At 40.6% G+C, this 27,457-nt stretch overlaps 1 protein-coding gene across 3 annotated transcripts in view; it reads left to right on the top strand.

Moving 5' to 3' along the window:
* The window catches only part of MED27 (mediator complex subunit 27), an 87,994-nt gene that overhangs the window by 26,265 nt on the left and 34,272 nt on the right, over positions 1–27,457 (top strand). For all 3 annotated transcript variants that reach the window (XM_010193089.1, XM_010193096.1, XM_010193083.1), the window contains exon 4: positions 7,977–8,107. In XM_010193089.1, coding sequence (XP_010191391.1) covers positions 7,977–8,107 — 131 coding nt within the window. The remainder of the gene's footprint in view (positions 1–7,976; positions 8,108–27,457) is intronic.

Genomic DNA, 27,457 nt, shown 5'->3' with positions numbered 1-27,457 from the left:
CAGCAGGAAGAGCCCACGCTGCTGCTAGCGATAGGCAGGATGTGTCTCCCAAAAGGGAATCTGAGGTTGGAGACAGGATTCAGATAGATATCGTTAATTTTTGAACACAGAAAACTTGAGTAAGGGTAGAAAAGCTCTTTCTTAATTGCCCTGTGTGTGGGGGGTCGAAAGCTTCAGGTTTTGTTGGCCATTGCATTTCAGCTTTCTGCTTGCAAGTACAGTGTTTGTGGTCAGCTTTCCCAATAAATATCCCGTGGTGACTGTGATCTGTTTTAGAGAGGGAAAATGAGGTATTTTTCTTTTTGACACTCATCCTCCAGAATTGAGCTGATCTCTAAATTCCAGCTGCTCACGGTGATTCTAGGGGTTGTCTGTGCAAAAATCTGTGCTGTTACAAGGGAGGACGAGAATTTAAACCTCTTTCTCCAACCACTGGTAACAGTGTCCTGTATCAGTTGCCGTTATTTGTGTATGAATGCTTCCTGTGGGTTACTTGATACTATTTTGGATGGAGTATAAATTAATCTGATCATGAATATTCTGAAGCTATAGTAGGAATGGTTGTATAGGGAAATGAGCCACATCCATTCCGTTCCAGATCTAACTGTCCTCCTTCGAGCTTTTATTGGTTGTCCTTGGTAGCGGACTGAAAATTGGCATTCCCAGCAGCAATGCCTGCTAGGTGTGAAGAAAGCGGATATTAGGAAAAGTATTAAATAAATAATAAATAATATAAAAATACCACTCTCCTAGTTTAGCAAGTTCAGCTCAAACTGTTGATGCAGGCCGTTCTGCTGGCACGGCAGTGTGATAACCTCTAGGAGGAGAGGGCTGTGATACCTGGTGTAGCTCTGCTGCGTGTTTCCATCTGCCCGTGGTGCCCTGTGCCAGGATGAACTGGATGGTGGAGTTCAGCTCTTCGAGCACGACTTCCCCTTCAGGAAGGCCAGGGAAGATGGAGTAAAGCCAGGTTTCCGTCTGCTGGCAGAAAGCCCCACGGCTGGGCTAATAGCTCGTGTCTGCCACTCAGGATGAGTATTTGTTAGCCTGAATATATTGTACATTTTAATTACTGTGCGGGTGACCAAAGATAAGGAAAGGCATTTAACACAAGTTAAAATAATTAAATTTAATGAGTTAGAAAAAAATAATTTACCAGCACAAGTAGCAGCTGGGGTCGTTACTGCTGCACTGCTTATCCACTATTGGATTTACCTCTCATCTGTTCTTTGTTATTTTTCCCTTCATCTGATGGTACAACTGGACTCGTCGGGTTTACACAAGCTGTACCTTGTAGATGTTTTATTGGAGAGGAGCATTCCTTTCTTTATTAGTCTGAAAAGTAGTTTGCTTGCGCTCGTGGTAAAGCTGCAAATCATGGCATGCTGCTAGACAATTTGAAGTGTTTCTGGAGCTGATTGCAGCCCTTTATTCTACCACTCGGTTTTAAAGTGTCTTCACATTTCTTCTATAAGCACCTGAGCATCCCCTGTCACGGAGGCAGGAGGCCATTCTTTATACTGACATAGCTGCCACCTGAGCCCCTGACACCAAAGATTTAGTCTGGGGCTTTAGAAAATACTCATTTTAGTGTGAGAGCGGTGTCTTCAGTTTCAGGTTCTGGTGGCTGTGTAAGGGAGCACAGCAGCACTGGGGGAAGGTACTAATTGTGTCCTTATCCAGTCTTGAGTTTTAGTGATGACTTTTCCGTGCTACAGGTTATTTGTCCTATGCAAAGATAATACTTCTGTCGAAAAGGAATTTGGATTTTCTGTTAAATATTGATCAAGTGCACTTCTTGGGTCTTTAGACTTTAATGAAATCCATTAAATGAACACACAAGTGTGAATATATCACATAGAGCAGCACTAAGACCATTTGCATACTAGTGGACAACCTCTGTACCAGCTATTACCTCTGAGCTCAGGGTTACTTGAAAATACTGTTGTTTGTTACTGCACACAGTTTTATTTTGTCGCTTAGATGCAGAACACAATGTCATAATTTTACTCTGCTTTTTGTGGTTATCATGTGTCTGTGTTGTAGTTACATATCCAATGAAATACTGGTTCATTTTGGTGTCTTTCAGGAAACGTATGTGTTCAAGCTCCTTAGAGCACCCAGAAGTATTTATAAGTATCTTAAGCATCAAAATTATTCAGAAGGGGTAAATAAGGTGGTAAATTACTCTGCCTCTTTATCCATTTCAAAGACTGCATCTCCTTAAGGCTCAGAGCCTTTTGGTTGTGTGGTGTCCCTTTGTGTTGACATTACCAAAAAGCAAGAATATGGCACTGATGTAACTCCTAAATAGGTTCCAGAATACTTAAAAAAAACCCCACCCCAAACATGGAGGAGGAGTAGTGGCTTTTGCAGAGACTTTGAACAGCGCAGATAATTTTATTGGCAGCGAGGATGCAGATGCTGAAGTTTCGACCAGCTCCTTGGAGAAAGCGCCCCCAGATTTGCTATCTCTGCATGGTAAAAAGCCAAAGACTTGCAAGCAGTATTGGAGTGAGGGAACAGCGATGCAGTCATTCATCAGCAGAACTTCGATGTTTTTGAAAGAGGAGGATGGGAAGAACACGCTTCAAGGCTGAAATGTGACACTAATTAAAACAGCGCTCTCAGCAAAAATAGGAATTCAAAGACAACAGAATAAAAGATGTAGTGAAGACAAGAAGTTAAAAAAGATGGGGATATGTACCAATGCATTTCCTACTATTGTATCTTTTTATATATATGTGTATAAATGTCTAAACTTGTTTTTCAACTCCCTAGCCTTGGAAGGGAGGAGGAGGGACCTCAGGAAAAGGGAGATTGCCTGTGCAGGGGTCTGTGCAAGTTGATGTCTTCAGGGTGAGGTGATGGTGCTGTGCATCTCGGTGCAATGCAAGTAAGAGCTGATGCACGCGAGGGGTTTGTAGCAGAAGTGTGAGCTCTTTAGTTTCACAGCTTAGGAAAAGATGCCGTAACTTTTGTACAGGGATTGAAAAAAGAACGGGATGGGGGTAGCCTTTGTTCCCATCGTGGGTAGGTAAATGTTGCTTAAATATTTTCGTAAACTGGAAAGTGTTTGGGGGGCATAAATTCTTTAATAAAAAATCGAAGGAAATGTCCTAATTAAATTGTAAACGGGAGCAAAGGTGCAATGTCTGGCTTTCCTTTTAATTGAAAAGCCTGCAACCCAGTTCCACAACAGGAAAACCAATGAGTAAATAAATTGGAGGCTGCTGTTTGGGTTATTGATGCATTTTTGGCCAAGTCAAGAATTCAGCTGTCCTGAGATGATCAGACGTTGTTTAGAGAAAAGGAAAATTTCCGAACCAGCCTCATTATCTGACAGAAGCTTAAAAATATCAATTAAGGTGGTGTAATTTCTCTCTTGCCTACTTGAGGCTGCAGAGATGAAACTGTGGGAGTGTCTTGCTTGCTCATTGCTCTTTTCCAAAGTACAACCGGAGTTTTATCATAAGAGACAAATCCCTTGTTAGCTGCAAGGGTGAAATAATTTAATGATGAGGGGCAAAGTACTGTGCATCTTAAAAGGAGGCAAATCTGCATGCGTTCACCAGTGCTACAGCGGGCTCGGAAAATTCCATGATGGGTGAGTATGTGTCAGCCATTTCTGTAAAACTCCATTTCTTGGAAGAATGGAAATAAAAGGGTTTTTTTATATTACCTATATCTGAGGAAATGCTTTTTTGTTTGTCTGTGGTCTGCAAATATTTACATGAGTGAGGAAACAAATACCACGACGGTTTAACGTGTTCACAAAGTTACTGTTCTGATTTTACTTTTAAAGAAAACCTACCAGTTATTTTTTAATTATTATTTGGAAGATAATGATAACAGGTAAATTTAATGAGCAACTCTGAGCTGACATGATAAACCGTAAGTGCTCTGAGTTTTTTGGGGTGTTTTTTCTTTTTTGTTCCTTCCCCTGATTTGTGCCTTCTCGCTGCCCAACCAATTTTGCAACTTTAAATGGCCTTGTCAGTAAGTGGAGTGTGATGACTTGTTTGGTCAGCACATGCAAAATCTCCAGCCCATGAATTATGTAAACAAAAGACCTCTGGACAGAGCGTGATTCTAATGATGAAGCTTTAATTTAAAAAGTTTTAAATGAGCACTGTGTACATGTTTGTCGTTTCATAACATACAGAAGGTTTTTCTCTGCTCCAAACCCTAAAGATCCTCTGCAGAAGACAGTGGGATCTTATGGGGGGATGGGATCTTATGGGGGGATGGAGGGGTTCTTTTTGGTTTGTTTTGATTATTTTAGGGGGTGTGTTGCCTTCTTTCTGATAAGAGAGCCACCAGGGTGAACTAAATAAAATATATTACATGATTAACATGTAAAAGAATATTAATACTTTTGGAACTAAATCCAGTCTGTGTTTCTGTAATGCACCGTCTCTGTTTAAATAGTTCATGTGAAAGCCAAAGGCTTCTTACGTGGATGAAGAAATTGCCCTCCCTGCAAATACAACTGTGAGAAGAGTGACTCCAAAGCGCTGTTTGTGATGATGTGTTTCACTTTGTAAGGAAGATTGAGCACCGTTAATCTGTTAATGTAGTTTATGGCAACTGTAAAACATTAGTGATAATCTTTGCTTCTGGAAAATACAGACCATGTCACCATTAACATCTGAAAATAATGAATCTCAAAAATAATGACATTTTAAAATAATCCAAGTTCAGTTCTTATTTACTTTCAGGTAAAGCTTTTGTACTGCAGTGTTATTTCTCAGTATTTTGCTACATTCTTGAGAACTAGAGTTTCTTTTGATTTTCAAATGTGGAATTCACACATCTACTTGGAGCCACAGTTTTAAGAAAAATAGCAGCTATCATGAGACTCACCATAAAACTGTACAAGTTGGCACTGGTGTATATCCTAGCTGCTAAGTGTTATACATTGATTTTTCTTGTTTGTTGTCGTTGGGTTTTATTTCTTAGTTTTCTGAAATAGATTTTACATTGCATCTGCATGTATTGGGGAGAAGAAAGATCAATCTTGTTGAAATTTTATGAAGGAGTATTTCATTAGGAAGTAAAGAGCTTAGCTTCACATAAACCAGTAGGAATTCCCCAAAGCTGAAAAACATGGATGTTTGCTGTAATAAAGCCTCTGAATGATGGGGAATTCCTCAGCGGCTGATAAAGAAATGACTTAGTGCTGTGTAGTTCTGGACCAGTGTTTAGGTCCAGCAAGTATTTAGCTTATTTCATGGATAAAGCTATTGCTGTTCACAGTTCTGCTGGTTTACATGAGTACAGTTGTCAAAAGCAGATGGAGGTCATTGGGAATACAAATGCAGGAGGCACTCAGACCATCCACAGGTGCCCAGCTGTTGACTCTGTTGGGTTATGAGGTCTCTCAAACCTGCATGGGCCACCCCTGTGTAGACACAACTCAAATGTATAACAGCTCTGCTGGATCAACCCGAGGCTCATGTAGCCCCGTATGTCATTGCCCGCAGTAGCTGTAGGCACAGACCTGTATGCAGTGTTCTCCTCAATGTTCTTCCTGCCCTCAGCGGGCTCTGGCTCAGGGTCTTCTCGAGCGAAATGTGGCTTGTGTGTGTTCATTTACCCTCAAAGGCTTTGTGTCCCATCAGCTCATCTCGTGTTCCCTGTGAGAGCCTTTTGACACCCCTAATATCCTCTGAGAGTACATTTCATGTGGGTTCCCTATGGTGAATGTGTTTGGAAGTTGCATTCTCTTGTTAGTAAGAAAAGTTTTGAGGGGATTGTTATGTTTTTAGCTGAGGTTTGCTGTTGTGGCTGATGCTGGCAGACAAAGGTGTTTGTTTTGCAAGAGGAAAAAGGACCCAAATGATACATTTATTATCCATCAGGACCATTGACTGTCCTGGCTGTAGTTCTGATGCTTGTGGTACTGCTTTGGCACTATTTTCAGTGTTGTTTCTGTTCCTCAGAACAAAAGATTAAGCAACAATTTCCCAGTCTCTTCAGCTAACACCACTCCGTCCCCAGAAAGGGATGCATTCTGTGCAATACAATATGTGATACTTTAATAATGTATAAATCAAGTTGGACAGAAGCTGTCTGTCAGTTTTATTAACTTTGACCTTTTCTCCCATTATAAGGATGGTTTGGTAAATATTTAATGGCCCTTACAGATTTTGACAGTTGGATCTGCATTCCTGGGAGCACAGGTAGATTATAAAGAAATACTAACAATTAATAAAAATAGCTTAATCACTGAGAGTGATTAAGGACACTTTAAAGGATTAAAGGACAGAATTATTTTTTAGAATAGATTTATTTTTAATTCTTTTTTTTTTTTAATTTTTCAATGCCTGACCACTAAAGGTCAGCCTTGTCGGGAGGTTATGAAATGTTTTTAAAAGGTTGTATTTAAAAGTGGTCTGTGATTAGCACGTGTGATTTCCTCCGTCTCTGAGCAAGTGTCCACATGATGTTATTTACTTGCAATCCCTGCCGGTGTCGTTCTGCACTCTGAACGTCAGTGAATGGTGTCAACGGTGCAAAATGGCAGGAGGGCTGCTCGTAATAAGATTCAAGAAGGAAAGGGAAAAAGCGCGTTCCTGGAGTCACAGGGGTCTTCTGCCAGAGCTCACTTTCCCTTTAATTCCCTGCATATTGCACTCACTGCAAATTCCGGTAGCGAAGATTGAAAACTAAGCCCCTGACACTTTGAAGCATTGCCTTTCGAACATGTACTGTCCGTTGCTCGCATTGATTTTTTTTCATTTCAGAAATCTGTCGGAGAAAAACAAATTTGAGGAAAATTCATTGGTCTAAGCGGAGCTTAGGAATGCGGTGTCTTCATGTTGTGCCGTGACCGAGCAGCTGAGTCAATCAGGAGCCTCTTAAAATGCCTTGTGGGTGCTCTGAGCATCGACGTTTGAGTTGAATTGGCTTATGGGATAGTTTTGCTCATTTTAATAGACACTTCCAAGTAGATCACTTGCCCAAGCCTCGTTTCCCTCATTTCCAGGCAGTACCCTGCACAACCACTTTATTTTCTGAACATTTGTCAGCCGTATTTTCCAAACTGTAACTTTTTTTAGATGCAGACCGTGGGGTTAGAGTTGTTAATGTATTCAACAGTTCGCCTTTGTTAGAGCAAATCTTTAGACAGTTCAATGAACACATTGATTCATTTTTGGGGAGGGACTAGAGTTATGAAGGAAGTTGCATTTTTCTGACACTGAATCTTCCCCCCTCCACAACTGCTCTTCAAAAATGGGGCACTAAGAATGTAAATTCCCAGTGTTTAGAGGTGAGCTTGTAACTTGTTGCATTTGGAGTTGTTTTCAGGACAGCCAGCACTGTAGCTGTTCTTAAATCTGCGAGCAGTGGGAATGCACTCAAAATCTTGCAGATTCATGTTGTGTCCTTCATAAATTTGGCTTTCACTGGCAAGTAAAATAAAAGGTTAGAGAAGAAAGCTACTGACTGTGAATCTTTCTGCAGTGCTATGGAGATGTGATAGGTGTTTTAAAGGCTGCATTTTACTTTACAGGGGCAGAAACTTCCTTGCGAGTGTTTTTTGGTTTTATGTTTAAGAAAAAAAGATGTTATTTTTAAAAAGCAGGTTTATATACTGAAAGGGTAGCATCTTTCTTCCTCTTTTCTTCTTCCAAAAAGTGAGAATGCTTAATCCCTTGTGAGGAGAAACAGCCTGAACATTTAAAAGCAAGCCCAAGTTTCGGGAGAGTTAGACCTTGAGAGGAAGGCTTTGATTCATCCTCTTACTTGCCCTGTAGCATAAATTCCCTGTAATACCTGTTTCACAGCAGACTTTTTATATGCTTTTGTTCATGTCATCATCCATCCAAGCAATATATATATATGAAATACCGTACGTTATCTTCCTGACTGGCTGTAATTTGAATCAGGTGGTACAGATAGTAGAGGTCTGACATAGATGGAGTACTGCAGTGGTGTGGATTTTAATGTATATCTGTCTTATTTTCCAGTTGCAGTACCATGCCGGGCTAGCATCTGGCCTTTTGAATCAGCAGTCTTTGAAACGTTCAGCCAACCAGATGGGAGTATCTGCAAAACGCAGACCAAAAGCGCAGCCAACAACTCTTGTCCTACCTCCTCAGTAAGTGATGGAATATTTTGAAGAGTTTGCATGGTGGGGGGGCACTTCTTATTGTAGTTATTTTTTTAAATTATTATAATAGCAGCTTTGTACTTGCATTTTTATTTCTTACAAAGTGAATTATTCTCGTTGGGTGGGTGGGGTACCTATGGAAACCGTATTTTGTTTCTTTTGTTTACGGAGGCACTGTGAGCACAGAAGAGTTGCGAGGATTCTTCTTCGTAGCAGGTCATAAAAGTTGTGTTTTGCCGCACGAGGTTGTCATTGAGGAACGCTGTTCCCCTGATTAGTATGACTTGGAGCTTCAAGCAGGACTTTTCTGAAGGTCCTAAAAGGCTGAAGCCAAAAAGTCTTTGGTGTGAGTACTTTCTCGACAAACGTCTGTTCTGAGTCCATCTGCTCACCATATGTTAATTTTGCGTTGGATCTGCACCTCTTTTACAGGTGACAAGCAATTATGAGGACACTTAGACACTGTTTGAGGACATAGAGTATCAACACTTCAGGCAGTCTGTGTACTGGTGCCAAAAACAGAGCTGTCCACAACTAAGCTTATGAATTAATAAACTGCTTAAAATATTTAGTTACATATAAGAAAATGATTATTATGTAGAAAATGAAGTGCTAAGCAATTATTCATTGTAGTGAGCATCCTTGTAGTTTGGGGAAACTACCTGCTTTTTTTCCCAGAACAAGAGTCATTGATGTATAAACACTGCTGCTGAAAGCTTCATGGTTGTAATGATAGAAGTCCCTGTTGTCACCAGAGTCCACAGGCCTAAGCTGATGAAGGAATCAAAGGAAGTTTGAGGTTTTTTCCTTATATGAAATGACAAGAAAAAACGGAGTTCACTGAGCTTTCCCCTTGTATATTGACTTTAAAGGGCTGCTAATTCAGGAATCCATAAAACGTTGAATTGTTTTACTGGTGCATCAGACAAAGAAGCGTGGTTAGAGGGCAGCTCTAGCAGAACTGCAGGTTTGAAAACCAGGAGTTGTTTCCCTTATATCTTGGAGTGTCTTGAGGAGAATATTGGTTATATTAAGTCAAGTCAAATGCTTGTTGAGCTCAGTGTCTGTAACACAGGGCAGAAGCAGATTTTGAAAAGACGAAAATAAGCTTATGAAAAGTTTTAAAAAATATGGCAGATTGATTTTAGAGTCTTGATTTTGTGGTAGTTAAATGCAAATAATGGTGAATCATGTGTCTTTTATTTTTTTTTTCTTTTTTCTCTCTAAAATGCAAAAGAAGAAAATATCCAGGTGCCTGTCTTCTTGCAAGGGCACACTGCATACTGATCTTCTCATGGCAATGCAGGGATTTTTTTTTTAGCCTTACTGATTACTCAAGAAAGGAGTAACTGTTTCTTTGTCTTTTTTTGCTTTGATGTGTGCTGTTAAAATTAAGTTCAGTGACAAGTCTTTGGGCTGAGTAACAGCGTGCTATGAGTCAAGTATGTATTAAATGTTGTTCAGAGCAACTGTATTATCTGGAGCTTTTCTTAGATGTAAGCAGTTAAAACCGGCGATGTGCCAAAATGTCATTTTTGGATAGCAGATTGGAGCAAATAGCAACAGTGCAGTGATCCTCCTGGGCCAGCAGAGGAATGCAGGAAACTCTTGCTCGTGGGGTAACATAGGTGATGATTTGGACAAAGAATCTTCTAAAAACTCTTTTATTGTTATGCAGATTTTGCATATGCCTTGTTTGGTATTAAACATATCTTAATTTGAGGTAAAGGCAGCATTAGTGAGCGTGTTACTGATCTATTTATTTATGCTCCTGCTCCTTGAAGTAACTGCATGGGTAACTTTTGCTGCTGCACGTTATTAATGGCAGTGGTGCAAGCTGAGCAGTCATCTTGCAAATGCGTATCTCTGATCTTCACTGCTATGGTGAGACTTGGGTTCTGGTTCACGGCCTGGACATCTCCAGTGGTGTCTCTTGTCATAAAGGTGGTGATTCAAAACTTGATTCTTGTGCTGTGTCAGCTCATTTTTCACTGGAGCCCTTCACCCCTCTCCCTGCTCTGCTCTTTGTTCTCCTTTCCCCTCCAAAATATCTTACAAAAAAACCAACCCCCCCCAAAAAAAACCCAAACCAAAAAACTTTCTCGGCTTGTCTTGGAGGCTCAGCCATCTCTTCCTACCTTGTGCTGACAGAAGGAGCTGGAGAAGGGGATTCACTAATGGCAAAGCTGGTTTTTGGAGGACCCACTCACCCATCCCTTGTCAGCCTTAGGCCGTTTTTTGCCCTCAGGTTTGGAAGTAGGAAGCTCTAGTTTTTCACTAGTAGGTATCTGAAACAGCAGCAGCAAATTTGAATCAAAAAGGTGAGGTTTTTTTAAATGGAAGGTCTCTGTCCTATGCAGCTAATACCATGAAAATTTTCATTTTCTCACTGTTTTCATTGTCTGAGGGCTTCTTAGGGTGCCAAGCAGTTTTGAAGAAGACCTTTTGCTGTTCAGCATTGGTTTTCACTGGCTCTGAAAGTGCAGAAAGGAATACTGGATTGGTAGAGGTCTCATTTCTAGCCAAATGTATCTGTATGAGAAAATGACTAACTGCTGGCTTCTTTCTCTCCCTGCTTTGTCCCTCCTTCTGTCTTCTATTAACAAGACATTTCCCTGTACTTGCTAATAGATGCGTTCCCTCACATGCTTCTCATCTGACTGCTGGCTCCTTCCTTCTGTTAAAGAATCCAAAAGCAGTGTTTGCTGAAGTGCTGAAAGCTGTCAGCTCCTTCCAAGCAACTGGGAAAGCATAGACACGCAACCCTTCTGAAAACCAGGATGGCTGCTTCTGGTTTGAAATAAAGAAATGCAATAAGGAATGATGTTCCTTAGGTTTTTATTTACTCTTGTAATGTAGTAACTGATGCAGGTAATTAATCTTGTATTATTTTGCTTAGCACCACATCTCAAAAGCAAATTCCCAGTTAGAAAATTGTCTCCATAGCCCTGGAGGAGCAGAATGCTGTGTCCCAAAGAGTCTGGGGTGGCTGAGAGCAGTGAGACCATGGAGGTTGTCCCTACCGATGGGACCTGGGACTGCCCTGCTGGGAGCCCAACAGGCTCTGGTATGGCACTGTGTGGCTGGAAGATGACAGCAGTGAGCCACTGATGTGAGGAGGAAGGAGGAGGAGCACAGGACATTGACTGTATTCCTGCAGTTGTGTTTGCTGGCACACACAAGAGGGTCAGTCAGTATTAATGGGAATTTTTAGGGGTCTCAGCTGAAAACCCTGTGACTGGGATAGCTCTGTTGCATGAGGCTTTCTCAGGGCTCCCAGATTAATCATCTGTCTTCTCTGTCTGGAAGGAAATTGCCAGAATAAGAACTTGCTCACCACAGAAGGTACTGGGACTCTTGCCCTTTATGATGCCTTTTAGGGTCATTTGTTGTGACATTTGTGGGTTTGGGGAAATAAGCACACTATAAACAATAAACAAGTGGAAGTCTGGTTCTTGTTTGACATCTTCAGGCTCAATGGACAGAGAGGCTTGAGTTAAAGAGAGTCCAATTTTTCATTTTAGGGCTCTTCAACTTGTCTTGTAAATCTCTTGTGCTCTGATGTATGCCCTAACCTGACAGTGAAAACATTGTAATAGATTGAGTAAAAATCTCTCTGAATTTGTACTCTGTTGCTAGGAGCAGGCCAGCAAAATTACTTTTCCTTTATTAAAAAATAAAAAAAACCCAGACAGTGCTGCCCATGATATTGTTCTAGATAAATGAGCAACAAAAACCTGTGCAGATAATTTTTCTTTTAGGAGATAATAAAGACTTGAGGAGAAAGTACTGGGCAAACTCAGGAGGGCCAGGTTGTTTCTGCCACTTGTTTTGGGTGGATTATTCTTCTGGAGAAGATGGATATATTCAAAAGAAGTCCATATTTGCTCCATCCTTTGGGTCTACATTAGCAAAAGATGCTCTTTAGTGAGTGATCTGCTTTAAAAGCTTCATTTACAGCAGGTAAATCTGTTCATCTGGATTTGGAAAATAGATTTACAGATATCCCTACCTCTGTTTACTGTAGCATGATTCAGTGCCAGCCATAGTCAAAGAGGTGGTGTTTCATAGCATTAATGCCCTATCAGTTTTAGTGGTTCTGTCTTATCCGTAGTAGTGTAAGGTTCTGTTGTATTTGTTCAAGAGATTTCTTTCAGGACGTACAAGTTGAGTCTTGAGGAAGGAATCTAATCTAAAATAGTCACTGATGTAGCATTCCAAAAGAAGTTGCTATTTTTAACAGTTAACTGAAAGGTGTGTGTGTGTGTATATGTGTGTGTATATATGTGTATATATATATATATATATACACACACACATATATATATATATATATAAATAAACTATACACACAGTCATCAGATGTGCCAGAATAAATTATTTGGAACTTGTGTAATTCATCATTTGTACATTAAGAAGAATCCTGATGAGCCCTTTGCCAAGAGTTTTTTGAAGGAAATGTTTTTTTCAGCATTTTGTTTTATAAACAGCATCTAATTGCTGCTTAGGTTCAGGGATTTTCATTCTGAAAAAAAGAGGCAGATTATTCTAAAGATAATGCCAAAGCATGCTTAAGCCAATAAATGTTCCTACGTTTTGTATTTTTTAAGACCGTATGTTTAAATTATGCTTATCAAGTCTGACCTTGCTGTGCTGTGGAGGTCTGAAATCCCAGCTGGGGATTCCTGCTTTGAAACCAGGAGAGCGATGCTCCAGTTCACTGTGACACCTGGTACCTGTGGGCGTGCGGTTATTTCACATGCAAATATTGTTATTGTAGTAATCCCATTCGGTTTTAGGAGCTGCACTCCAACATTTGGGCCTTCTCTTAGAACTGTTCAAGAGTAGCAGAGCAAAGTGTGTGGCTGTGTTTTCTGTTTTGAGAAAAGTCGCCAGAAGTTCTTTGTGCAGTTCCCAAACTCTTCTTTCCCCCTACTGGCAGAGCTGCATTAAGTATCAATATTCATTAAATACCACCGAGATGATAATGTAATAAAGCAATAATCCTCAGGCCCGCATCTATACCTCTCTCCAGAAGAGTTGGGGTTGAGAATATAATTAAAGATTAAAACTGTGTTTGCATTCTGGAACATGGAGATATCTTTTTGTACATGATGGGGAATTGTATTAATAAGGTAGAGATCAGTTTCCAATAACTTTCAATACGAGGAGCTCATTTAATATCCCTGTTCATGTTTAGGTTTCTCACGGTATTCCTTTAGCTTGAGTTTAGCAGGACGATGCAACAGGAACTGTAGAAGAGTGTGTTGCTGTAATATGTGACCCTTTTGCTCCACAAATTAATCCCTTTTTATATGAAGAGAAGAGATTAAGAATTAGTTCTTTATATTGTAATACAGTAACATTTACATGAATAGGTTTAATTACTTTGCAGCCACGCACCATGTAGACGGAACATTAATTTTGGTATTTGGTGTCTTGTGCACGGCTTGGATCACATCGCTGTGCTATTTTCTTTTTATTTTTAGTAAATTGATGAGCACCTGTTCTGCAGATGTCTTCTGAAGCTGTTTTAGTGTGAGTTGCAGTGGGGTACCCTACAGTGAGACTGCATTTATCCTTAACTGGGATACAGATCTTACTGCGTTCAGTTTATGTGCACATCTTGTAGGATCTCTTAGTACTCAAGTCTCTAATATTTCACCTGCTTCAACTAAATAGAAAGTCTCTTTAAAACTTTCTGTATTGTGTTACATCAGCTTGTTAAATAACTCTTAAAAGAATCTTAGCCATTTGGTTCTTTGCTGTTTTATTTATTCTTTTCCTGCCCACGTGCATGGTTTTGTTGTGTATGGTCAGTCTTTAAGTACTTCTTTGTCTTGCTTTTTGATAAGCTTCATAATTTTCCACAGAAGGTCCCAAACATCGGCTCTCCCCTCCTCAAGCATTGGTATTTTTAACCACCAGCGCTACTCTAGGTTAGGTAGAGTACTAGTTCTGAGTAACCTCTGGTGAAAAGGGCTGTGCTCAATAAACAGGTGGTTTTGTGAGCATTTCTCCGTTCCCTAGAGGAAAATCTATTTCAATTAGAAAATTCATGCTGTGCATTTCAGTATTCCATTTTTTCCTAATGGTGGTGGGGTGGGATGAGGTAACGATGCTGTTGCAAGATAGGCATTTCTCTAAAATTTATCTAAAGAACACAAACAGCGTATGTGTGGTGTGTAGTTTCTTTAAAGGAAGGCTACAGAACAGTACAAACCTATTCAGACTGCCACCTACAACACTGCTTCAGACAACAGCGACGTCCCCAAGTGAATTTTTCAAACCATGTAGAATATAATAGGGAATAATGAGCAAACAGGAAACCACTGTTTTGACAGCTTCGTTGCAGGAAGATAAGTGCTGAGAAATTCAGATCGTACTGAGTTTTAGCAGCTATTGAATATACGATAGTGTTAAGTTATTTTAAGGCACAGACATGTTTTGGTTTGTTTTAGATTTTTCTTCAGGTTTCCCTTCTGCCTACCAAGCAGAGATGACAGCAGTTGCTTTTAGACAAGTTGTTTTGGTGAAACGGGACCAGACCCTGTTAGAGGGAGTGCGCCTTTTGGTTTAGGTTTAGTGAGACCCTTGGGTACTTCTGATTTCCTTAAGCACAATAAGTATTAAAGTTGTATCCTAGGGCATAGGAGGAAAAGTTATAATTACCTAATTGTAATTTCTTCATTTTCTTGACAGTGTTTCCCCACTGCTGAAAGCTAAGAAATCTGGTTGTCTGCTTTACTGCTAAGTATGTTGGTGCCACAGTATTAGAAATTCTGATTTAAGTTACCCTTCAACTCAATGGCAACATTTTGTAGACAGCTTGAAGCTGATCTGGTTCTTTTCAGATTCAGTAGCTGGGACATTCCCATCCCAAATCTGGGGAAGCGTCTGCCATGATTGAACCCGTATTGCATTACAAATTACAAGGGAAGATTCCGAGGTGGTAACTCGCCATCAAACTTCATTGGCCTGAGTTTGATCAAGAGAGCAGCTGTGCGTGTGGGTGTCACGTTGTTCTTTCTGATTTTCAAATATAACACGAGCGAGTTTACCAGTCCTTGGCATTTGGATGAAAGATGACTCCAAGGTTTTGAAGAGAGATTTCTTTCATTTATTTTATTTTCCTAATGACCCATCTCAAGAGCAGTGACAAGCAGTTGGTAGCACTTGGGGACCAGCTGTTCTCAGTGGTGACGGGGCTGCCAATTGCTTTGTCCCGTTTTGTTCTGTTTTGTTTAAATACTGGGGGGAAAAAGCAGTCTGCTATTATATTTAATAGCAATCTGTCTCTTTTAGTTATGTGTTATTTACTGTTTAGCACTCAATATAATTTAACTGGAAAATAAAAAAATCCAGAGTACTGTTTTGAGTCATGAGGGGCTTTATTAGACAACGCCGAGATCAAATCCAGTGTCTTACCAGGGCTGTAACATTGATCAGTCATCTCGCAATCTGTAGCCAGAGATACTTCACCAATCTCTGCTCCAGAAAAGAGAGAAGGGGATAATCCAGCTGATTTTTTTTATTTCAGTGTAAGAGGTAAACTTTAAATAAGGTGCTGTTAATTTGTTTTCTCTCTCCGTTTTGTTTTTATTGCTGTTCACTTGGCTTAACTTTCATGTCAACTTTGAAACCTTACGGTGTTTTGTAACCCGTGTAGATACCAAAGATGCAGAAGGCAGACAGATGATTTTGGCTTTTTTTCCCATCCTTCCTTTCTTTCTGTATTCAGTCTGTGGGGCTTTTGCAGTCAGTTCATTGTCCTTTTCTGTGCTTTATTAAGGACGTATGCGGTTTCTGTAGTTAGGGACAATTCTGAAAAGTGGACTGAAAGAATAGATTTAATAATTTTTAATAAGAATCTGAAATCTGAGGAAAAAATATTAGCTAATATTTTAAAGTATGTAGTTGATAAAAATGTACGCTAGCACTCGTACAGCAGATAGCTTTTGGGATCAGTAGCCCACTCTGCATCTCTGACTTCTAAATTTTTGTATGGTGTATCATAATACAGTGTAAATCCAGTTGTCCTTTTACACTGTAAACTTGAGGACTCCAGTGGTATTAAACCAGCATTCCGATAAACAGAGAAACCCTCATAGCATTCATATATTTTGAACTTTCCTTTATGTTTATCTCTGATAAGAAGTGTTGGAGCCCCAGATAGAGCCGTATGAGTTGAAGATTTGTGTAGGATCCACACTGGACCCTCATGCTGGTAAGAGGGAGCCGTTCCATACTAAACTGGTCTGGGGTTTGGCAGATTTGGTCCTAGTACGTGTGCGGTGAGGAGTGGTGGGGTGAGCAAGCACTTCCCTGCTTTGTGCTCTGTAGTGGCTTCTGCAGAAGCTCACCAAGTGTTGCCAGAGGCCTGGTACTCCTCTGGGTACCCTCCACATGGCACTGTTTGGGTACACCATGACTTTGTGAGGAGGTTTTTTGTTTGGTTTGTTTTTGTTTTTCTTCTTTTTTGTTTATTTGTTTTGGTTTTGCTGGGCTTTATTTGTAACAGCTGCCATTCTTGAGTCTGATGCTTGGTTACTCAGTATCGCGCCAGCACCTTTGCTGTTCTTTGCACTTTTAAAAATGATTCTTTTAAAAATTTTAATCTTGATCTAATCTCCTAACACATTGGTGTATCTGACAGCAGGGCTTTCTGTAATAATCTTCTTTGTTTTGTTATGCCAGATCAATGCTTTTTTTTTTTTGGCTATAGTTATGTGCTGATTTTCATTCCATTCCATTAAGTACTGTACAGCTGCATATTTTCTTACAAAGTAATTACAAAAAACCAGCAGGCATTGATCAACACAGATTGTCCAAAGAAAAGATTTTGACTGAAACCAAATGTTCCTTCAGATATTCATTAGCAGGATAATATTTCTGTCTGCACAAGTACAAGAGACAGGGGTCTTGGATGTTGCTTGGAAGCGCATTAGTTGTGTTATAAAACTTTACAGTGTATACAGAGGAAAAATCTGCTTTATTTATTAAAAAACCCCTCCTGGGACCCATCTTTCTCAAAGACGTTACCAGAAGAGGCCTGGCACTGGTTGCTGTTGAGATTTTGGTATCGTATTCCACAAACTCATCTCGCAAACAAGATTGCTCCGAGTGCGATGTGCAACCCTGTGTGACTGAGCAGTGATTTGAAATGATTCCCATCTCCTTTGCTGAAGATTAACTGAAACACTCTGTGGAGGGGAGATGGAAACACTGGATTTCTTTGGAAATTTTGGGCCAGGACCAGCCTTGATCTGCACATTCATTTTCTGGAGCATGCACAGATCCAGACCAGCGTGTAGCCCGTAGTGACTGTTAATGTTACTGGGGACCTCAGCTCTCTTGTAAAAGAGCAAATTTCTGACTCTTTGATGTATGTTTGCCTTAAAGGTAATGTTTGTGAGAGAACTGTGCCATTAAAAGGTGGCGATTAATTAAAAGTTGCGCCACAGTCCCAGCCGTTAGAAGATGCCCTTGCAGCATTTAGAGCAGAACACTAATATTGCACTGGAGGGAATCCCTGCACTTTCAGTAAAAAAAAGTAAGTTAAGGATGAAGATTTTCATGTGTAATTAAAGACTGCAAATACTAGTTTAACTGCTTGTTTCTGTGTCAGGAAAAAAAAGAAAAAAGGAATACGCTCTAGCAGTGGTTGCACTAATTGGACAGTGAAGAACAAGCTGGATAAGAGAGGAAATTTGTATGAACTTAATAATGATATCAAAGCTTTTGCTAAAGCTATGATTTTATCATATGATTGCTTTAACCCCTTTGTTTTTGGCTTTACCATTTGGGGGAGGGGGGTTAGAGGCTGCTTTACTGCAGCAGACCATCAGTCTGAAGAGAAGAAATTGAAACTGCCGCTTGCCAAATTCAGAAACGCATTACAGCAAGGGTTCCCATCTGCATTGGTTGTGTGTTCCCTCGTCCAAGATGACGAGCAAAAAAAGGCAGAGCTGGAATAAGGTGGAGGGAGGAAAAGTCTCTGTATTTTGGTGGCTTAGCAAGAGCAGCACTATTGCATAATCTTGTTGTATAGTGTGATGTGATACGAACGTATCGTGGATGTGTTCATTAATGACTTTATTTCGGTACCTCTACGTGGTTCCAAGTAACCTTTAGCTATTTGAGAGGAAAACTAAACAGCTATGCTGTGAGGGGGGTAAAAAGTACTTTCAAATAGGAAATCTGTACTGTTAAGGAGGAGGAAGCTCTAGGGGTATCACAGCAAGAAAACTTGGAAATGTGAAGTTAAAAATGAAAATGAAGACGATTAGGAAGTCCCGTATAGTTTCGACAGTAGCTCTAGAAAAAGAGAAAGTTTTCCCAAATAATGGACAGCAGATGGGATGTACCTGGGGATGGGATGTACCTGGGGATGGGATGTACCTGGGGATGGGATGTACCTGGGGACTGAAGCTGCTGTTCCCATCCCTGAGGACCGCGGTTGCTGGCCCTGCTGCAGCGCTGCCTCCAGAGACTGCACTGAGCACCCATCGACTGCCCGTGGGTTTGAGCCCAAGAAAGACATTTAAATGTCCTTTTAACCAGAAAGGACACCGAGTAGAACTGCTTGGCTCTGCCTTCTTTACTTGATGTTAAAAATAACTGTTATTACTTTTTAATTTCACTTTAGGGCATTCTCTGGATATTTGTGTGTTTACAAGGAAGCCTATGGATGGGTTAAGCGAGAAAAGCTTAGGTAGCAAATTCTAGCTGGTGACTTCATAGAGTTTTCCTCTCAACAGAGTCTTCATTTGTAATGATTTGAAGTATTTTGGTACAGTTATTTTGCTTGTCCTGTTTTCCCAACTGCCAGTGGAAAAAATAAATAAACTACAACCGTTAGAACTTCCACTGGCTGAAGTGACTTGGTTTTCATTCCTTTTACAGGTGTTATTTGCTGTTATTTGCTGTTATTTTCATTCCTGGTGGTTTAATTTTACAGAGCGCTTCCTCCTCGCTAAATAGATTTTACCTAACAAAGTCTTACTGTTTTTGTAATTGCAGTTGTGTTATTTAGTACTATGTGTAGTGCAGTGCACATTTCTAGTTAGACACAGATACATTTGTCTCATTATGGAAGTTTATTTCCCTGATTATTGCTTTTGCAGGGGTGACATAGGGAGTAGAAGAACATTGTGGACAGGGAAGACCTCGTTAACATGGGCAGATTTAGTTTTGACTTTTTTCTCTGACTGAAGACAGCTCCTGTACTGCCTGTGAGTCATGGCCAGGGGAATCTTGTACCGAGTCCTCTAATTTTAGGAACCAAAAGCATGTCCGTGTAGCAATTGTTGCATTGAAATGATTTTTTTCTTTTCTGATGTTCAGGATTGTTCGTCCAAATGCTGTTTTGGGAAAAAAAGTAATAGTTCTGCACAGAGATCGTGGTAGTTGATCACTTATTTAACCTTTGCTAAGTTCACCTTGAATGAAATGAAATAATTACACTGTGTATAGGATCATTGCGCTCCGTTATTGCCTGTAATACTTTGTTTCTCTCTTACAAAATGTGATTGTGGGATAGTGTTTGGCTTTTTCATACTGTACCACGTATGCATAACAGCACGTGAAGATACAGACATTCCTGAGTACGGTACTGTGGAGAAAATGACTGTTTTGTGGATTTTCTGTGTGCCTTGGTTTCCCGACGTGAACTGTGTGAGTTGCATCATCTGGGAACCGTGCAGGGGTGCTGAGAGTGACTCTTGCAATATTTGTACAAAGCTGGGATGAGAGAAGGCATTAACTGTAGGGCAGATGCTTTCAGCCCGGGGAAGAGCCTGGATTTTTGTCTTTTACCGCCAGTTGTTCAAGGCCGGTTAATTTTGTACAAAATTCGAAGTCCAGGAGTGGCACGTTGCAAAGAATGAACCACCGTATGATTCCTGCTTGCGAGACGTAGTGGGGAGCTCTAACTATCCCCTGTCAGCGTTCATTCTGATAAATGAGCGGTGATGTATTCTTCTGTATCCTCTGTGTTCGTGCCTTTAGGTGTTCGTTTCAGTGATGGGAGACAAAGTGCAGACACATGAAATAATTACACAGCAAGCTTGGCTGGAGCCTGTCAGTCTTTGTCGAGCTCCCCAGACTTCTTGAGTCTCTAAATTGGTGAGCTCTTTTGCTGATTGTTGCATTCAGTGCTAAAATCCAATGTGCTCTAGAAGTGGCAAAAAATACCCTACTGTTTTGATGTATTTTGAGGTAGAATTTAATATCTGTGTCCAAAATAGCACTATAAAACTGGGCTCCCCTCAAGCCAGAAGCCAGGCTTTTCTGCTTTCCTAATTTACATGCAGAGCCTTCTTTCATTTTGGCTTTTGCATTTCAACAGTTGCTCAGCAAAGATGATGCTTTTGCTCATGACAAATTTGTATGCACCTTGTAGACAGGCCTTAAAAAAGGGCCTTTTGTGAAGGACTGAAAGACTAGTCAAACTTGGATCTAAATTTGGGGCTAGTCAGCTACATGGCAGACTCACAGTTCAAAGAATCATAGTCATATCTAACAGTACTTTACCTGTAATACCCAGCTTTAAACATTTATTGCTTTTTAACTTTTTTATGCTTCAGTTTTAAATTTAAGAAAAGAAGAATGATCAGGGCTGATGACCCAAATGTCACTGAGGTGTATTGTTAACAAGTAACCCGTGAATTTGAATGTGTAGGAAGTAATTCCTGTTTGATAATCATTGGTTTGATGTTTCAGTTACTGAAGCGCACGGGATAGACTCCGTGGCTGTCATTCCTCCAGCTCTTCTCCTGTCTGTTCATGCTTCAGGTATTGTGTCTGCTAACCCTCTGCCTGCTGCAGCTTTGTGCATTTTCTAGTCCAGAAGGTGTTAATGGAAAAGGTGGCTTTGGCAGTGGGTGCTCCATACTCAACTCTGAATACTCTTTGATTTCTACTTGGAGATTGAGTTGGATGGGACCTTGGGAGGTCACCAAGTCCAGCCTCCCATTCAGAGATGGACCTGTCACAACTAGGTCAGGTTAGCCGTGATGTTGCCTGGCTGAATCCCGAAAACCTCTGCGGATGGGAGACTATGCTCATAGCTATCATCAGAGGAGTTCACCTGCTTCTAGGGGTCCTTGTTTAAACAGCTCTGCTGAAAACCCACATCTGAAAGAACCCTGTTGTAAGGAGGGTTTGAGGTGGGGGTGGCTGGTGAAGGGAGAAAGCAGATATTTTTGGAGAAACTGCAGGAGGTAGAAATGTAGATTATAGTGGCCTGTTTAAAAAACAAACAAACCAACAAACCACAGCAAGAAGTGGATGAGGTAACGAAAATGAAGGCTACAAGGAGAAGTGCTTGGGAGTTAAAATATTTGTATGATTTTTTTTTAATCTAAAATTTGGCATAAAAGCAGTTACTTCCATGACGCTTTCTACTTCGAAAGTTGCTTTGTTTAGACAAAGGGTTACTTCTTCAACAATGTGATTTTACAGCGTAATAGATGATAAGCAAATCTAATGCTATCTAATCTTAGATATTTCTGAGGAAGTGAAATTAACTTCTTGACATGACAGAGCAGTGGCGGCTCCTGTATGCCACTTGTAAAATGAGTTTGTTGACAGAAAATGCCAGGTAGGGCTATTTTAACATGTGATTATGCTTTTAAAATGAAAATTTATTTTCAGTGCAAAGATAGCAACTTTAATACCACAGACAGAAAATCAATGATAATTTTTGCTAGTACAGCTAAAATATTACCTGCTGCTTCTAATTTCTTTTTGTTATTCCACAATTGCTGTCTTCCTTCTGTTTTTTATTAAGTCATCGATGGGGAAAGAAATTCTGATATTGAAGCTTGAGTGTTGTCATATCCTTACTTCTCTCCTAATATGTACTTTTGCATCTGTCTGCTGGTACGGTAGCATGGTCGAAACATCTGCTTCTGTGCTGGTTTGTATTTAGGCCACTTAATTTTTACCATGTCTTAGGCATCATCCTCCACCAGCAAGCTCTTATGCAAGTGAACCACTGTTTGCTTTTGCTATTAATCGCTTTGTTCAAGTGTCAGTGTTATGTACAGTGTTAACTGTACATGCTGGGTCTTACAGATCTGCAGTTTACAAGTCTCTCAGGTGCCTTCTGCTGAAGTTCATCTCCATACGTGATTAAATGTGGGTGTAATTGAGCTACATAGACAACCTGATTGCTGGATGGTCCGTAGTTTTCAGGTTGTTTCAAATATTTTCTTACCTGTTAGCTTGTTCTGGTTGCTTGTTTCAGAGAACTTCGAGAAAGAGATTTTCCCTCTCACGTAAAGTCTGTCCAAATAGTTGACTCACTTTACTTCCAAATCCTAAATAAGTCGTTCATTTCCATCTCCTGAGCGTGAAGGATAGGGTATATTGAGAAAAGATCAGCTCTGATTTGAGGTAAAGCCTCTCCAGATGTGTCTGTGCTGCTGCAGTGTGACATGCAAGGGAGGGAGAGTGCTCCTTGACTGCTCTGTGATCTGTGAAACGTACACACACATTTCAGCTAATAATTTGGGCTTTTCTTAAGCCTTTGAAATAAGTAAAATGAGCCCTTTGCCCCTATTTTCTGTCTCTTGCTGCTGCTGACTTCTTACTAGTTGCAGCTTACGGAGTCTGTCTTCAGTGTCATGGGATGGGCTGCAAAAACACCGTCGAAGCAGCAAACCTGGGAGTAGTGCACCGAGGATGTAACCGTGACTGCATTTGATTCAAAACCCGCCTGGACGCCTTCCTGTGCAACCTCATCTGGGTGTTCCTGCTCTGGCAGGGGGATTGGACTGGATGAGCTTGTGAGGTCCCTTCCAATCCCTAACATTCTGTGATTCTGTGATTTCCTGTCTTCATGCTTCCTTCCAGTCAATAGCGAGGATTTTTGTTTCCTTTTTAACATTACCTATGGAGTGCTATTAAGAACGTGTCTGATGTTAGATTAATGCGTGTTTGTAGCTATGGAAAACTTGATTGCAATTAGGCAAGGAGTGAAGAACAGTTAAATGTTTAGACAGAAGTCAAACAGAAATGCACGTCAGTGCAGTGAGTAGTGAATGCAAAGTGAGCATGAATGGAGAGCTCCCTTGAAACATCTGCAGTTTCACTGATGTTTGGCAATATAACTGCAGGACAATCTTTTGAGGCGATGGATGCCAGTTGGTAATACTTGATCTGTTTCTCTGGGGCATCAGCTTCAACTGGTTGACTCTCAGTAGCTACATGTTAGCCAATTAATCACGTAATTTGCTGTCATGTTACCTACCGGGTGTACCTGTATCCTGGTAGCAGCGTGAATTGGAGATAATGGTTTCCTAATGATCGGAATAGCTGTAATAGCCCTGGCCCTCATGGTTGACTTCCACTTTCCTCTGGTTGCTTTGAGAAAAATCTTTGATAGAAGGTTACTTTTAATGAAGGTTCTGGCTGCTAATACAGATCGTTTGCAGCTGTATCTATTAATATAGCTAGGTCCCATTTTCTTCTTTTTACAGTGTATTTTTAATTAAAATAACATACGACAATAATACATTGGAATATATTGTGCATGTCTTTGATATCAAACTGTTCTGTACCTTTTAATCTGTGATGAAACAGATTTATTATTTTATTTGAGCATTTTTTTTTGTTTATGCTGCTGTCAGCCCTTTTCCTAGGAAAACAGAGGGCTCTGTTGGGTGGAACACTTCAGAAGATTTGCCTAGAGAGTTTTTAATCAAAAAAATATTGAACTCTCTTTTTTCTTCACAAGAGACCTTTAAGCTTGGACAGTGACTGTATAACGTGAACAACCATCTCAAGAAAAGGAAAAATATAAACAGTAAGTTTATAAAAAAAACCCCAAACAAACCACAAAGCAAACCCCAAAAAACCAAACCAAAACAAAAAAAAAACCCAACCAGAAGTAACCTTGCCTTAAAACACACCGTCATTTCTCTCCACGTTTAAAATTTTGTCTGTGTGCAGAGAATGTCTTCTAGTCAGTGCAAAAATCTAATTAAATCTTCTCGTGGTAGTGATTCATAGCTGACCCTCTCCTTGTTGGAGCATCCCATTAGAATAATAAACCACTCCCTGCTGAGAGACGCTGTCAGTGACAGACAGGCGAGACGCTTCGGCTGCTGATCAGGAAAGGTTGATCCGGCTGGGATTGTCTTCAGAGTCTGCACTAAAACCTCTGCTGTCCCTTCTGGAGCAGAGGTTTTGAGATGCCGTTTGGCAGAGTTCGAGTTCTCGCTTGTGACCATGTACGGTCTCGTCCACTGTTGGATTATTTCATGGCATTTTGTTCACATTACAGACAGTGGTCTCTTTTTTTTCTATTTGACTGTGAATGCATACTTTTGTTTTTAGACGCTCTATCTATTTACTATTAGAAATTATCTGTCAATTTGGAATGTCTTTATTTTAGGTAATCAACTTGACATTCCTGAAAAAAATTGGCTTTTAACAAGTTTTGAGCTTGATATTCATGAAGTGGATGCTCAGAACAGAGCTAGGCAGTGTTAATAATCATGTTTATATTTACCTAAGGGGATCTTCCTTCCTTGTTCTCTGTTAGTATACTTACATAAACAGAATTGTATTATTTTTTAATAGGCTGCACATTTCTCCCTGATAGCACCAGACACGGTACTTCTGAAAGGGTTATTTTCCTTTAGATATATTTGGCATAAAAGCTGGTTTATGTTTTAATTTTAGGGAAGCTCTGCAGGTAATGTAAAGTGATGCAGGTGCAAGAATATGCTTGTGAACAGAAGGGTATTTGCTCACCCTGGCGCTGCTCTGGCTTTAGTCCAGGTTTCAGCCCTGTGAGTGCTCGAGCCCCTGTTCGGCACAGGGGAGGAGCACAGGCAGAGCAGAGGCTCCGGCGCTCGTAAAGCCACGGCGAACATAAAGCCCGTCTGATCCCCACTGTGGCTGCACGCTGATCCTCACGTGTGAGGGGAAATCACATCAGAGGAGAGAGAGCCTAATTACAGGAGTGGGAAAATGGCCAAAAAGGTGCAATAAATTTCTGCAGTCGCTTTGCTGAGGTGACTGGGCTGCATTTGGCGAGTCCAAGAGTAACTGCCATGATAGGCCCTGTCCTTTAACAGACCCTGTTGTTCACTTCTGCGGGTGTGGTGTTTAAATAGAGTATTTTTTTCAGAGAATTTGCTTAAGGGAATTAGCCCTCCTCCCCCACATTGACTTTCAGTGGAAGCCACACCATTAATTTCTATGAGCCCTTTAAAAAATCCCAACCAAAGAAGCAGCTTGTCATGTTGGAGGAAGAAGTGATGAAAGTGTATTTTTTAGAAACTAATACTTTGAAGGGCCTCTCTCTCTCCAAAATGTTTGTACCGGGAGAGTCCTGAGTTTATGAATGCCTAATTGTACTTGTTATGTGCAGCTTTTGCACTGAAGTGTGAAGATGACCTTGAAGGAGTCTTTTGATAAACCTGTGAGTTTTAAGGTAGATTTTTCTCTCTGCAGTATCACAGGCAGATCGAAATGCTTGGTCAGAGCATAATCCTGAAGAGAAAAAGTCAGGACTAATTACGCATTTCCTCAAGAAAACTTAAAGTAGGTGATCACAAAAGTTGGTAGAAGTTTATGTACTAAATTGCACTGGGCTGTACAAGTGATCATTTGTTTCAGTATCGCATCTTTTCTGGTTTTTTCTTCATCTTTACTTCCCTTTTAATTACAGAAGAACAGATTGATCTTAAGTGTCCTTAAAGGCTGATGTCAAGTATCCTAAGTACCCTTAGAACTAGTGCTACTAAGACTTGTCTGTTTTTACCATCGTTTATAATTGTAATAAAGCGCTAGCTCTTGAAGTGGGTGCTCTTTTAGAGTGGCTGCTTGAAGTCTATTGGTGAGGCCTAAAATTTGAGTCTTCAGCTTCCAGTCCAACATATTCCAACATCCTGTTCTATTAGAATAATACAATTCTAAAGGAAGAAATTGGAGAGATAATAATATGTCACTGTGAGGACTTGAATGAAGTGACAAGCCTGATTGGCCTAATTTGCTCCTTCAGGCACTTCTGGTGTTACCAAAGTGTGCTCAGATGTTAGCATGGTTACGAGCTTGAGAAATCTGCTTGCAAAATACAACAGTGGTACAGTGCAGATTCTGGGGGAGTAGATAGCACTACTTCTTAGCTTGGATCTGTAGGAATTAAGCCATTTTTCATGAAAGTTGAGTATCTTCTTCCCAGCTGCTTCTAACAGGTCATGAAACATGAGCTATGGTAGAGTCGATAGCCATGCACCGTACCCTGCCTGCATTCAGTGCTGGAGGCTGAAGCTCTGATACGTGTGCTGGTGCCTGCATTAGATGCTGACAAGGTGGAAACAAGAAGTTGTTGTGGTTTTAGCTGAAGTTAACATAAACATCTGAGAAATTCCCATGAGACAGCTTGCCAGAATGCTGGGCCATTGTGAATTTAAAGAATGTTTTAAAACCACGTGGTACTGCCTGCTTGCCATCAGAGTAGGATTTAAGTACGGGATGCTTTTTTTCTTAAAGCAAAGAATGTCAGTGACTTCACTGATATAAACAAAACATGTCTGATGATCTACTCTGCTCTCCCGTTCTGATCTGTTAGCCATCCTCTGAAGGGTTATGTCCGTAGTCTTCTCCTACTCCCATCCTCTGGAATTGGTGTTGCCTTCGCTAAGTTCTGGAACTCGATGTGCCTGACATAAACGATCGCTAAGATCTCTTCCTTCCAGCAATGCTTGTCATGTGGTCAAGCATAGAGTATAAAAAGGTCTAACTGTGCAAAACACTGTGTGTTTCCTATTCATCAGTCTCTCCACCCAATGGTAAAATCTCGCTGTTTTCGATAGGTATAGAATGCGGAGTAGGTATCATGCATCATCTGTGGCTTTTCATAAAAGGAGGTAAGTAGTGTAATTTCTGCTCTGTTGAGGGAGAAATAAAGCACAAAGAAAGAAAGTGAGAAGACTTTGCTATTGAAGTAATTCTTCAATAGCAGAACAGAAAACATTGTGAAATACTGAATTCTAGCTGTAGGAGGCTGAATTTAGGAATGACAGCGTGGAGTCGGCAGCATCAGGATCCCATCAGGCGAGCAGTCCCTCAATGGGACCTTCCCCATCGGCAGGGAGCCCCAGATACTGTGTTTTTGGAATCTGGCTGTGCAGGGGGGGCTGAAAAACAGCCCAGCCCATCGTCTTTTCTAGAAGCAGGAGTGAACTTGATGCTTTGAGTCCTTTGTCAAAGCTTTGTCTGCTGTTCAGTGAACTTCAGCATCTCAGAGCTTAATCCTCTCCCTTGCTGCAGGATTGACTGGTGAGTGCAGGGAAGGTGACTGCACCTTACAGTGCATCC

This window comes from Mesitornis unicolor, unplaced genomic scaffold, assembly GCF_000695765.1.
Source record: "Mesitornis unicolor isolate BGI_N332 unplaced genomic scaffold, ASM69576v1 scaffold3161, whole genome shotgun sequence".
Lineage (NCBI taxonomy): Eukaryota > Metazoa > Chordata > Aves > Mesitornithiformes > Mesitornithidae > Mesitornis > Mesitornis unicolor.
Note: the sequence above shows the minus strand (reverse complement) of the source record. Positions and strands in the feature narration are given on the sequence as shown.